Source organism: Chaetura pelagica, unplaced genomic scaffold (genome assembly GCF_000747805.2).
Source record: "Chaetura pelagica isolate M959 unplaced genomic scaffold, ChaPel_1.0 scaffold88, whole genome shotgun sequence".
Classification (NCBI taxonomy): Eukaryota; Metazoa; Chordata; class Aves; order Apodiformes; family Apodidae; genus Chaetura; species Chaetura pelagica.
The window spans coordinates 1,770,598-1,784,682 of NW_009954313.1; the positions used below are offsets into that span (position 1 = coordinate 1,770,598).

The window sequence follows — 14,085 nt, forward strand, 5'->3', positions numbered from 1 at the left end:
AGGAAGAGAGAAAAGGCTCTTGAAGAAGAGGATTCTTAACTCTCTGCTGGGTCCATTGGTAAAATCCCTATGAAGTCTATTGTATGTTGGACTCTTTGATGATCTCAGTTAAGTGATTCTCTGGTGTCTTGTGAAAGCTCAGCATGAGATAAAGGTTCCTGGAGACTTCTAGGCAAGTGTTGAGGGAGCAGGCTTTCACTGCTATGTTTTGGCCAGAGAGGTAAAAGTTCAGTGTCTTGAATGTCAAAAGGAGTTAATCAGACAAAACCTTTGAAGCTTCAGCTGAAAAACTGTCCAGGCTGTGCTTTTGAGCAGAGCTGATGAAAGCCTTTTCAGTAATGTTTTCTAGATTATTATATAAAAAAATAAAACATCCTGATGTGTTTGAAATGAGATTTGAAGGGGTTATTAACAATACCACTTCTCATCCACTTTGGAAAAGTGCAGGAAAATACCCATATTATTTCTTAAATTAGTGTTTATTACCAATAGATATAGCTAGAAAGCTATGTATCTTTGTAGGGACAATTCCTGATGTAAATGCAGTTCCTTACAACTTTTGTTGAAGAAATTAACAAAGGAGGCTCCAGAGTGCAGGAATATATTCTTCTGAAGCAAACATATTTATTTGAATTCGTTCTAACCTTTTCCTCACTTAATTCCATTTACATTGACACTGTGACATCTTAGAGCTCTGGAAAGTCATTACTTGATATGAAAACCTAGGCTGTGACCTTGGATAAGTTTCAGCTAAATTTAAAAATAATGTTTTTTCATATTTATATACATATAAATAATATAGTAGCTGGTTTAGATCTGTTATATTGTATGTTACACTGAGCTGTTCTTTTCAGAAGCTTTGAAAGTTCATTTTTCTATAAGCAAGGTATTTTTCTTTGTTTTTAAATGAGCAATGACATAGAAATCACTGCATGTACAAATGTCAAGAAGGGTAATAATTTATTTTCTTGGAGTTTACACTTATTTTGCATAGTTTTCAATCTTCTGTATGTATGAGATATCAAGAATATGGAATATTTGTTCCACTTATATAAGTATGATGAGTTTAGTTTCTGAACATCAGATATACCGAAGAACAAACTTGACGGAATTTCAGATGTAAAGCCAAATTCAAGTTCTGCAGCTCTGAGGTTCACAATCAGTCATCTTCTAATGATGATAATTAATTCACATATCTTCCTTTCTTGGATTTAATATAATTTCATTAAAAAAAAAAAAAAAAAAAGAAGAAGAAGAAATATTTTGTGAGGTATGAATAACTGAATAAAGTTGTTATGGTTTTTATTTATGTTTTCTTTACTTCCTTCCTACAAAGCCACCACTATGGCTGCTACAGTGAACTTGGAGCTTGATCCAATTTTTCTGAAAGCTCTGGGCTTCTTGCATTCAAAGAGTAAGGACTCTGCTGAAAAGCTGAAAGCGCTTCTTGATGAGTCTTTGGCCAGAGGAACTGACTCAAGCTATCGTCCATCTCAGAAGGTACTGGTATTAGAGAGCATGGGTTGGTTTTGTATGCCTTTTTAAAGCTCCTGCTATTGCTAGTTCAACTTTTATAACTGAAAAGGTAAGAGAGAATCAGAAATTGAGTAAATAGAAAATAATTATTAAATGTTTATATTAAGTATTCCCCTTTTCTGCAACATAATCTGTTTGAGTAATTGACATTCATGAGAAAAGAAGAAATCTGTTTGCCTTGTTGGTATACCAAGACCTGTAAAACAGATATTCAACACTATTGCAAATGTCATGACTTTGTAATAGGTTTTTTTGTATTCACTTTTATATAGATTTTTGGCTTTTTTGTTTGAAAACCATCATACATGCTGTCTAAGGTAGACCCAAAATTATTTATTTTTCTAGCTACAGTCAGAGCTAAAAGTTCTTTAAAATGCAGGTTATTTTTACCACAGATAAATATGAAACTAAACAAGGTCTTTACTGATAAAGCTGGATCTCTTTTCTTTAAATTCTGTAGGTGAACTTGTACAGGAAAGAAAAATAATAATTTTAAATCATTCAAAGCAAAAATTATTTGCAGGCCAAAAAGCATTGCCATTCAATGGACAAACGCTCTTTTTCAACTGTTTAAAATCACTGAACACCTGCTAGAGAGAATATTTGAGTCTGAGATGAGTGTAGAGAGAGAACCAGGTGGGGATATCCTCATATTGCTACATATTGCCATATGGATAATTAGATGGTGTTCTCCCTCGGGATGCCTACAAGTCAGCCTGGTGTGTTTTAATGATGGTCTGTATCTAATACATGAGTAGTATTTAATTTCTGTGTCTACATGGTTCTGAATAGATAAAAGGCACAATGACTGGTACAACATACATCAGGCTTCTGTTGTGTGGTGTAACTCTATTCTGTTTGAATTGTTAACTCCCTGAAACCTAAACTGCAGTTCCCTCTAGCACAGCTCTCAAAATCCTCAGGAGCCCTTTTTGTCAGAGCTCAAAGCAGCATTGGTTTGTGGTTTAAAGAGGAAGCAGGTAGCTGAATAGTACTGCAAAGAGGTTTGGGAACCCAATTCTAATAACAATTTCGCTGATAGTCACCTGTGCTCAGGTAAGAGTGAGGCTCAAATGTCAGAGGAAGACATTTTTTGTTCTCCCCTTTCCAGTGTTTCTCCAGTATCAGCTGGACTGCAAACCTCAGACATGGAAAAAGGTACAAGAATTCCTTTCCTTGCATTCTCAGGCTGCAGGATTAATTTGTGGTTGACCATGTAATCCAAGAACAGAGAAGGGAGCACAGGATTGCTGCAGTCAAGCAGATGAGGGAATAAATTTTTGACTCTGGATGCAACAGGAAGTCAACCAACTTGGGGGAGAAGGAGCTGAAGCTCAGGACCTGTCCTAGTATACAGCAGAGAGTTATTCCCTTCTTACAAAGCTGGGGGGTACCTTGTTCGTGTACAGTGGTGTGATTAATCAGTCATTTACAGATTTGCTTATTATCCATCGCTGACACATTAATGATGCATTATGCATCATTAATAAGAACTATTGATTTCTGTTGAGATTTAAGTTTATTAATCTGATAGGTTAACATGGGCTGAAATTAGGTGGAGGTCAGTGTGACTAGTGGAGTCCCACAGGGGTCGGTACTGGGACCGGTGTTGTTCAACATCTTCATCAACGACCTGGATGAGGGTATAGAATGTACCCTCAGCAAGTTTGCTGATGACACTAAGCTGGGAGGAGTGGCTGACACACCAGAAGGCTGTGCTGCCATTCAGAGAGACTTAGATAGGTTGGAGAGTTGGGCGGGGAGAAACATGATGAAATTCAACAAGGGGAAGTGCAGAGTTTTACATTTGGGGAAGAACACCATGTCCCAGTACAGGTTGGGGGCTGAACTGCTGGAGAGTAGTGTAGGTGAAAGAGACCTGGGGGTCCTGGTAGACAGGAGGATGACCATGAGCCAGCAATGTGCCCTTGTGGCCAAGAAGGCCAATGGCATCCTGGGGTGCATTAGAAAGGGTGTGGTTAGTAGGTCAAGAGAGGTTCTCCTCCCCCTCTATTCTGCATTGGTGAGGCCACATCTGGAGTATTGTGTCCAGTTCTGGGCCCCTCAGTTCAAGAAGGACAGGGAACTGCTTGAGAGAGTCCAGCGCAGAGCTACGAAGATGATTAAGGGAGTGGAACATCTCCCTTATGAGGAAAGGCTGAGGGAGCTGGGTCTCTTTAGCTTGGAGAAAAGGAGACTGAGGGGTGACCTCATCAATGTTTACAAATATGTAAGGGGTGAGTGTCAGGGGGACGGAGTTAGGCTTTTCTCAGTGATGACCAGTGATAGGACAAGGGGTAATGGGTGTAAATTGGAGCATAGGAGGTTCAAGGTGAATATCCGAAAAAAAATTTTTACTGTAAGACTGACAGAGCACTGGAACAGACTGCCCAGGGAGGTTGTGGAGTCTCCCTCACTGGAGACATTCAAAACCCACCTGGATGAGTTCCTGTGTGATGTACTCTAGGTGACCCTGCTCTGGCAGGGGGGTTGGACTAGATGATCTCTCGAGGTCCCTTCCAGCCCCTAAGATTCTATGATTCTATGATTCAATATTTTTCTCCATGAGGAAATGAAATATTGATGTCTGGTGACATCAGATGTCAACATACATTTTCAGCTTATATAATTTTGTCTTCAGAACTATTTGTAAATTTGTGTCCAATATCTCTTTGAATTGTAAAAGCAGAAAAGTTTTTATTAATGTTCCAAAGAGGATCTGTCTTGGGAAAAGGAGCACCTTATCCTCTGGAAGGTGAGCCTAGAAGGGTAGGTTTTAATAATTGACTGCATCTTAAACACAGTGATTTGTCAATGTGATATGAAAATATTTTAAAAATGGGGTTTTTTTAAGAAATGTGTGTCTGTGTGTGTATATATGATCAATGTTGTATGACAGTGTTTGCCTATCCTGTTACCTAACTAACTGCAAACTAGAAAGTAATTCAAGTGTAGGTTTACCTTAATTATTTTTTTTTATTTTTTTTTTTTTAAGGAAATAGAGCAACCAAAAGTATCTGTTACCAAGCCTATTTCCAGTAAACAAGAACCTAAGGCTTCTTCTAGTTTGCCTTCTGGCAGCAACAATGGCAAGACCACTGTGTCAGAAAAGGTGAAAAAAGAAACAGAAAAGAGAACTGCTGATAAAGTAAGTAACTTTTGATCTCTAATGAAGTAACTTGATTAATAAACTTGAAGATGTTTTAGACAAAAGCTCTCCTTTTTAACTTGTGTAAGTCGGCTCATCTAATTGGGCATAACCCAGTAGTGCATTATCCAGTTGTGCTGTGGTTTAGGTGATCCAACAAAAAAGTCTTGTTCTAATTACTTTGTGAATGTTTTCCCTGCTTGTTGCAGGGGAGTTGAACTAGATGGCCTTTAAAGGTGAAATTCAATTCCAATCCAAACTGTTCTGTGATTCTATGTTTTAAATATCTCATGATAAGAGATCACTAAAATGTAGCAAGCTGAAATGTGAGATTCTCAAAGCTTTTTCAAGGATTTTGAGGTGAAGTTAAAAAAAAAGTGTACTTGAGCCTGTAGTTCATAAATATTTTTTTTAAAATAGGTATCGAAGGATACATGTTGTGTGTATCCTTACCACATGTAAGGTGTAAAGTTCACCTTATACTGATAACCTAATTGTTCCAGTGGCTTTCTCATTTTAATAATATCCATTCGCATTTTCATTTTCACATTCTCTGTGTTTGTGTGTGTGTGATAGATAAAAGGGGATACTGCTGAAGGAGCTGATGCACCAAAGAAACCCAGACTAGAGAAGCAGGAGGCTCGTTCCTCCCCTATTACAGTTCAGACAAGCAAGGATTTATCCATGCCTGATTTATCCAGCTTTGAGGAAACCAGTGCTGATGACTTTGCTATGGAAATGGGATTAGCCTGTGTTGTTTGCAGGTAAGTCAACATTGCTTCGTTGCAATTGTGTAGTGACTTGTTTTTTAGTTGTGTACCATTGAGTTAATGCTTCCTGTAATTTTTATTCTGGAAATCACTTAAACACGTACCCAAAATTAATAATGCTTTTAAGCATCCTTCATGAATAAGAATGGTTTCTTTAAAATGGAACCTTAAATGAGAAAACAAACTGTTCTTCTTCAGAAAAGGGCAAGGGAAAAATAATAAAACTAAACATGATGGAAAACTTAAAATGACAACTACTGAGTTTTAATTATTGAAAAATAAGTTAAAATATTAATGGCTAATGATAAGCATTTTTTAAAAATCATTTCTCTTCTGCAAACATTTTAAGTTACTTTATTGTGAGGTCTGTATGTGTTGCTTCTCTTTTCATAATCATTTGACATTAGTTTACACATAGCCATGTTTTTTCAGTGAACAGTGTAAATTCATCTTCCAGTCAAGACAGGTTCTCTTTACTTTTTGGTAAGGGCTCTAAAACTGAATCTTAATAACATTCTGCTATCAATACATTTAGTATTACCAGGAGTATAAAATATGCTTTTGAATATGCACCCTGAAATCCAATCACTCAAATCAGGATTTGGTTTCACAGATGATTTATTTCCTTGTAAGCCCACAATGCTGCCAAAAGGAACAGTTTGGCTCTCACATTTGTACCTCATTGTACCATGTCCTGTTTAGAGTGCATATTACCCACACAAGTTTGTGACCAGCTGAATCAGTTTCTGGATTAGCTCTCCACTTGGGGTTTTTGGTAGGTTTGGGTTTCAGTCAGCTTGATGAGTGTAAATACTCAGGCTGGCTGTGTGGATGCAGGAATGTAGAGGCAGGACAGAGAGGAAGATGAGACTGACATTTTGGTAGCAGTATGTGTTTTAGCTCAGCTTAAGTCAGCTTGTTAACTGTTCTGTATAGCTTTGTTCTTCAGTCATTTCCACAGTCGTTCCTGTTGTGCAGATAAGGTCTCCAGTCCATGGAGAATAATTTTTCATTTTTACAGCTCGTTACACTGTGGACTGATGAGATTTCATGTTACGTTATTCCCATGAGTTAGATCAAGTGCTTATTTTCTTATTATAGAAGTTGAAAAAGGAAGAACAGTTAAGGCATTTGAAGTTTGAAACAATTTTTTCAGTTTTACCTTTCTTCCTGCAAATTCAATTTTTGCAGTCTACTAAAGGGACAAAGCCCTGTCCAGCAATGTGTTAAAATGCTACTAAAACCAGTATGGTATTAACTTATTTGACAGGAGGAGATAAAGAAAAGTTTTTTATTTTTTACGAATACTTGTTTGTTTTCTGAAGGTAAAAAAACATCAGGATTGTTTCTCAGTTACTATATCATTGAAAAATAAGTCCAGTTTAACTTGTTTCTGCACATGAAGAATTAATGTTTTTTTAATTAATCTGGGATTATTTGTAATTTAAAAATAGGGTGAGTCTTTTCCTTTGAGACATTGGGTTGAAACATCACTGCTTTATTTAGTTTATTTAGGAATAACAAACAAAATGGCCTTTGAAATATTTTGCATCTAAAATAATGGGCTGTGGAATTTCAGAAGTGTTTCTCCCTCTATTTTTAAACAGCCCATTTAAAAGAGAAATATTTTTTAGAAAATGTTCTAGTGTCCACATGGACAATACCTTCAGACTTAATTTTCCTGATATATAAAAAATAAGGTATTACCTTTCCCCACCAATCTACAAATAGAGTTTCCATGGTTACCTGGGTACCTGCTCTTCAGGGATATAAGTAAAAGCAGCTTAGCAATTAAATAGCCTGATTTGTCATCTAAAAGATGGAAATACTATTAGGAAAATGGTATTTGGCTAATTCACAGTCATACTCCCACTCATATGTATATCACTAATTTGTCATTTATACAGCATGGTTGCTTTTACGAGAGGCCCACATAAAATTAAGTCCTCATCACCAGCTTACATGTTTGCTTCAAGGCAGGACTGCACAGTTAATCCTTTCTATTCCATCTTTCCATGATTCTGGTATTATCTCTAATTCCAAGTGTCTTATCTGTGTAGTAGGGACCAAAAGAATGGCTGGCTAATAAAACATCTTTAAAGGAGTGTACAGCTTGGATGATGACGATGATGATGATGCTGCTTTTAAGTGCTGTAGCAGAAATCACTCTTACAGGCCTGTAACTATGAAATTATTTAATTTTGAACTGTACTGCTGTGCAGCTTACAGCAGAATGATCCAAATGTAAACTAGGCCTTCATACACTAATATAAAGAGGAAATCATAATTGATATACAGTGATGTATGCATAAAATGCCCAGGCGAGGCAAAGCAGGTGAGACTTGTGTTTCTAAAGTAAATATCAGACAGGGAAATCAAAGTACCATATACACATGTTATAATAGTATAGAAATTTTAGATTTTCTTGAAAAGTATTACCTTTAAAAATAAAATACTTTTTAGGGAGAACTCGTACAGGAAGAAAAGGATTATGTTTCATTGCCACAGGTAGAAAATACATGTGAAAGAAAAAATAGTTTTCATCTGAAGCCTTGCAAAATTTTCAACAATTGGATAATCCTTTAAGTGCTTTCTCACATAATCTGTTCTTAACTATTTGCTCTGCAGGCAAATGACAGTTATTTCTGGGAATCAGCTAGTGGAGTGTCAGGGATGCCATAATCTCTACCACCAAGATTGCCATAAACCTCAGGTGACAGACAAGGAAGTGAATGATCCTCGACTTGTATGGTATTGTGCCCGCTGTACCAGGCAGATGAAGAGAATGGTAGGAGTCAGTTTTCTGTCTCATATGAGCACTATATGAATACAACAGGCTATTTCTAATACATGAGAGTATTCTGTGGGTTGCAGAAATCTTTGGGAGCATATTGGAGAACCATTTTTCTCAGCAGTGCTTCCCTTGCTACAACTGTGGTTTTTAATACAGCATTTCAAAGAGTATTCTTTAATGTGCTCCTTAAAGCTTTTAAAAAAACAGAAGTTTAGTGAAGGAAAGTGAAATAGGAGGATTTCCTGCTTTGCAAGCAGCACTTGAAAACTTATTTTATTTCAGGTGATACTCAAGTTTTTAGGACGTGTCTACCAACTAGCCCTACAATTTTAGTTTTCTTCTCAGCTTTGGATATCAGTGATTCTTTTCCTGTAAGACAAGACTGCAAATTTCGGTCTGTATTTTAAGAGTTGAGTGTTTTCAGGCTCGACAATAATCTGAGGGTAGCACATTCCAGGAAAAAACACCAACAACTTTATTTTTATTCATCTGCATGTTAATTTATTGATTAAACAGACTAATTATTCCTGATCCCACAGGAATCCCACTCATTATGAGCAGCAAACATCAGAGTAAGAAAGCATCTTTGCGTGCATGAAACATTAACCATGTTCAGTTCTGGCATTTAAAAATCAAACTCTTTTTTACAGCAGAATGTGTGTTGTGTTTTGGAATAGTTCTGTGATAACTTAGCACCTTTTCAGTTGAAATGGCTCTACTAAGAAACAAGAAAAGCAGGCAGTGTAAAATCCCTGCCTAAAAGTTATCATCACTGATTGAAATACTTGTTTATTCTGATGATCATCAGGCCTTTTGAACTCAGGAGTTTGCTTGAGGTCATTTACTGCACAGCATAACCATTGCAGCCATTCAGCGTTTGCCTTCAAGGTCCGTTTTTGTTTGTTTCAGCATAATTTCTGCCATTTTACCTGCCACCTCCTAGCAATCTCTTGCAGCCTGCGTCCCAGTGCTGCTGGATTATAGCCCTGTCTTCCTCAAGTTCACCTGTCTTTGCCTTATTTCTGTGAAGGCCAAGTACTTTCCTATTCCCTAAGTGTCAACACTGCAGCTCTTTCCATGCTGAAACAGCAAGGCCTATTCAATATGCTTTTTGGCTGAACTCTGTTCTCGGTACCATACTCAGCACTACCTCCACATCTCCTATTACCTTTTTTCTCAGAAACGGTTCAGCTTGAAACTGTGAAGTCTAGATTGCAGTCTGACATTACTTACCTTTTACAGTCAAAACAGTCAATGTTATGGGGCCCATAACTCATTTGTTGGGTTTTTTTCCCTACCAGACTCAAAAGACACAAAAACCATCTCAAAAACCAGCTCCTGCAGTGGTTTCAGTTGCACCAACTGTGAAGGATCCATTAGTCAAGAAGCCAGAAATTAAATTAAAACCTGAGACCCCACCAACTTTTCTATTCAAGAGAACAGAGGTCAAGGTAAAGCAGTTTAAATTTTCCAGAGGAAGAGTTTACATTTCACTGCATTTGTGTGCTGAGTAGTAGCATAACATAGTGGTTCTGTGTTTGCACTGAAACAGTAGGGGGGGAGGGAGAAACCTGCAATAACCAAGAAGAGGGAAGGGAAGGAAGGGAAGAAGCTTAAACACTGTTATTTAATTGCTCAGTGTCTGATTTTTGTTTGAGCATCTATCATCCTGTTAAAAAGTGACACCAGATAACAACAGTAAACAATAAAATGCAATGACTTGACTTCCTTTTTTATACTTCACAAATATGGGCTTTTTGTAGTTTCTTCAGTTAAACTGTCTTTTAGATTTTATGGGGGATCACAATGCTGTATGATTGCCTGCTAGCTGTATAGGGAATAAAATGTAATACTGGATTTCTGTGGCTGGGAAATTACAAGTTGACTGCACCTGGCATGCTTTTTTTTTTCTTGTTAATACTTTTTAACTGTAGTGACCAGTGGTGAAATATTGTCCACTGGGTGTTTCTGGGAGAAGAACTGAAACAGAGGCTTAATCTGTTCCTGCTATGATATGTTACACAAACTGATGCACTATAATAAGAATGCTTTCTTTATTTTAGACCTCAGCAGCAATTTCAGGGAACTCAGCCAGTGCGAGTGTTTCCTCTTCAGCAACCAGTGGCCTTACAGGATGGGCTGCTTTTGCAGCCAAAACCTCCTCTGCTAGTCCATCGACTGCCAAACTGGGATCAACAGCACAGAGCACAGGTGGGAAACCTGCAGCTTCTTCAAATAACCAGAAACCTGTGGGTTTGTCAGGGTTGGCAACTTCCAAAACAGGACTAGGGTCAAAAATAGCTTCTGCCAGCAACAGCACTAGCCCTGTTCAGCTGAAACCTCCCCCTCCTCTGACACTGGGGAAAACTTCTCTTAGCCGCTCCGTAAGCAGCGACAATGTCAGCAAAGTCGGGCTCCCGAGTCCCAGCAGTACCGCACCAAGCACCGGCAGCCAGGTGAGCAGTGGGAATGGCAACGGTGGGGCTGCAGGTAACAGTGGGGGCAGCACCAGCAAAACCACAGCAGATGCTGGTAATCAGTCAGCCTCCTTAAAAGGCCCGACTTCTCAGGAATCTCAGCTCAATGCTATGAAAAGGTTACAAATGGTCAAGAAGAAGGCCGCTCAAAAGAAACTCAAGAAGTAGTATGACTGCTGGCTAATTTTGTTGGTTGTGTTCTGTGAAACAGCAGTGTTGGTGTTTTTCTGAAAGAAAATTTCCTGGTTACTGGCCTGAAACAGTAGTTAAATCAGGGAAGCCCAGTATCTCTTATACAGGAGGTCAAACTTTGATAATCCAAGTATTCCTTCTGACTTTGCAAATCTATGAATTGAATATGTTGGAGGAATTTGTTATTATATGCTCCTGTTTTTAGCAAAAAGCACTGAAACTTGAAATTGTAAAAGTTGGGTATTTTGGAGTATTAAAAAAATGAAACAGATTTATGTGGACACTTAATAAATTGAACTTATTGAAACTGTCATTCATAAACATTATTAATAAAAATATTATTAATCTGGGAAATCATTGCTGCTTCTCTTTGACTTTATTTTCCAATACTTAAAATGCTTCAGCTTTTCAGAGTTGCCTATATTGTGCAGAGCTAAGGAAGTTCATCCCAAATTATACAGTTCCCCTCCAAGGGAAAAAAATGTATTTTAAACAGTTTTTTAAGTTAACTGTTAAACAACATATTCTATTTAAAGTGAGAATTTTAAGTTGTGTGTATTGATTTTATACAGTGAGAAACTTCTTGTTGTTGTAATTCTCTGAGGGAGGAGGAAAGAGCATTGGCAGAAGATAAATGACCTGTAAACTGTAAAAATATTGGAAGAGAGCCAAAACAGTGTTTTCAAGCTTTTTTAATCTGTAGGTAACCTTAATATCATTCTGTTGAATATGAATGGAAAATAAGTCACAGGCATTGTATATTTTTATTAAAACACAATCTGATTGAACAATATTGTTTCAATGATGTGAGAGAGGGGGAAAAATAGAAGAAAATTGAGAGAATTATCTTAGGTATCAATAAGTGAGTTTCCTTTCTGGCACACCTGATATACAAAAGAAGTTTTGAGTACCTCAGTATTCCATGCTGCTAAGTATTGCTATAAAATTATCAAGCTTTGCAGGTGTTAAACTAGTACTGCCTGCCAATCTGTCTTGGAAGATGAAGCCTCTAATCTCTTAACAATCATACAGGCTATGGCGGAATGGTTATTTCAAATTACTGCTTTTTCATACAAGGAAGGAACAGAGGAAAAATTCTGTTTAGTAGTTAGTAACAGTGTTAGTCAATGCTCACCACTTGAAATAGATAAAAACCCTTTTCTAGCCTTGTCGCATAGTATCTAAGGTGGAGGAGTTTGTTGCTTTTTTAAGGATAAGTGTATTACAGAGTTTTGAGATCAGTTGGAAAACCTCTTCCATCGATTTCTGTAGGAGACAGAAACAGCTACATATGAGTGCATGTCTTCCCTCACAGTAGCAAAGGGTTCTGTATATTCTAAAAGTTCAGTTTCTTTCCCACTCCACTCGGTGATTTGTATTTTAGAGGTAACACTCTGTTCGTGCATGCGTTCCCAAGTCCGTAGGAAGATCCTGTATTTGAATTTACTAGCAGGTGTTGCAGAACTTCTAACTGGGTATTGGCATTGGATTTTTCAAGGCTTATGTGTAGATGGGTTTAAGGTTGGGGAGAAGGGTTGGATTTCCAGATGCAATTTGGAGAGAAGGTCCAGGACATGTTGGAGCTTGAAGGGTGGGGGGTGTGGGCAGGGAGGAAGGAAAAGCAATTTGTCTCTGTGTGTGGGTATTGTTCAAGCTGAATATGTTAAATTCTCACTTCAAGGCCTTGGGTGGGATCTTCATTTTGCAGAGCATAAGCCCCCTTCACCCCACAGCTCAGTCAGGTACTTAGCCTGTCTGCTATTGCAGAGGAGGTTTGAAGACACTATGGTTGCCTCTCAGGCATTCGTGGCTTTGTCCTGACTAGACCTAGCTCTTACACTCACAAACTTCCCTTCCTGCATATCTTGCCAGATTCTTTTACACACCTTCAAACCTGTCCCACCCATATGTGGATTACACTTACTGCTTTACCCACCACAATTGAGACAGGTAGTTCTTCACAGCTTGTGCTTCCTTGCTTCCTCCCAGCTGCTCCATGTTTTGATCAGCTCTAAGGAACTGGCTCAGGCTGAGCGCTGGAAAAGGATCTGGAGTCTTGCTTTGTGTCTAGCGCTCAGCTATCTTCTCTACATTCCTTCTGTGTTGAAGGGAGCATCTTTAAAGGTGAAAACATCTCAGACTTCCATAGGTAGGTGAAGCTACAGATTTTTTTAGCCATCCTGTATTTTAAATATATGTAAAGCTGATATATGCAGCTATTTCCCCTACCTATTTTGCCTTCTTCTCAACTTAGATTTAGGTTAAGTTTCCTTCAACATCCAAAGGAATAGTTTAATTTACTCAGGATTGCCTTAGCAACCTGGAGAATTTGCTTATTTTTTCAACTATTATTTCCTGTGGAGGAAAAAAAACAAAGGTTTGGTCTTTGTAGTGCCTGTGGCTTGCAGGGCAATTTAAAAATAACAGCATGAGGAGTAGAAATCCAGGACTTCTATTGCTTTTCGATCAGCCCATCCTTCTTGCTCTCTAGCACAGAATGTTTTTAATGGTGGCATAGTAGGAAAAGACATTGAAGACTTTTCCATTAGCAGATATAAGGCATATTTTCTTTCTGAGTGTTTATCAGAAGAATGCCTATACTATGCCATGAAGTAGAGCATGAAGATTGTTGGTATTAATGGCTGGAGCACACCTATGTAAAATGTTCATTCTGGCAGTAAAACCTGCTCCCACATGAGGATTCAAGGTGCTGGCTGCCTCTGACTTGCCTCAATATATATACAGTTTTGTTTGTGAGAGTTCAGGAGCTGATTATCTGAACTGTGCAAATTCCTTTAGGTACCATATATAGGGTGAACAAAGGCAAAAAAAAAAATAGGTTTTGAAATTGTGGTAGTTAGTGCCATTTAAAATACCTCTGAAACCTGATGCAAGAGTATCTTGGTATTTTTAGATCTGTAGCTCTAGCATGGGTTGACTGTAGGTTATCTCCATTATATCCAGTTAGAATAAAATAACCTTTGCTGTACCATATATGCATGTCTGTCTTTTCCCTCTAGTAAGGCCAAGTGTAGCTGGACTTGGTGATATCAGTGTATTAGCAAAATGTGCAATAGAATGACAGAATCATTATGGTTGGAAAAGACCTCTAAGATCATCAAGTCCAACCATTAGCCTAACTCTGCTAAGCCGGGTGCTTAAATTGTG

The 14,085-nt window shown here is 37.9% G+C and overlaps 1 protein-coding gene across 1 annotated transcript; it reads left to right on the plus strand.

The window, feature by feature from the left end:
* The first annotated feature begins 1,343 nt into the window (after positions 1-1,343).
* On the plus strand, positions 1,344-10,907 carry INTS12 (integrator complex subunit 12). Its single transcript, XM_010004100.1, has 6 exons — positions 1,344-1,500; positions 4,532-4,684; positions 5,261-5,448; positions 8,083-8,242; positions 9,550-9,699; positions 10,312-10,907. Exons 1-6 carry the CDS (start codon positions 1,345-1,347, stop codon positions 10,891-10,893), a joined length of 1,389 nt encoding a protein of 462 aa, XP_010002402.1. The 5' UTR covers position 1,344; the 3' UTR covers positions 10,894-10,907.
* Positions 10,908-14,085: the final 3,178 nt, after the last annotated feature.

Coding starts and splice junctions, on each gene's coding strand:
- INTS12 (XM_010004100.1), top strand. CDS start 1,345: ATGGCTGCTACAGTGAACTTGGAGCTTGATCCAATTTTTCTGAAAGCT. Junction 4,685..5,260: donor AAAAGAGAACTGCTGATAAA/GTAAGTAACTTT, acceptor TGTGTGTGATAG/ATAAAAGGGGATACTGCTGA. Junction 5,449..8,082: donor TTAGCCTGTGTTGTTTGCAG/GTAAGTCAACAT, acceptor TTTGCTCTGCAG/GCAAATGACAGTTATTTCTG.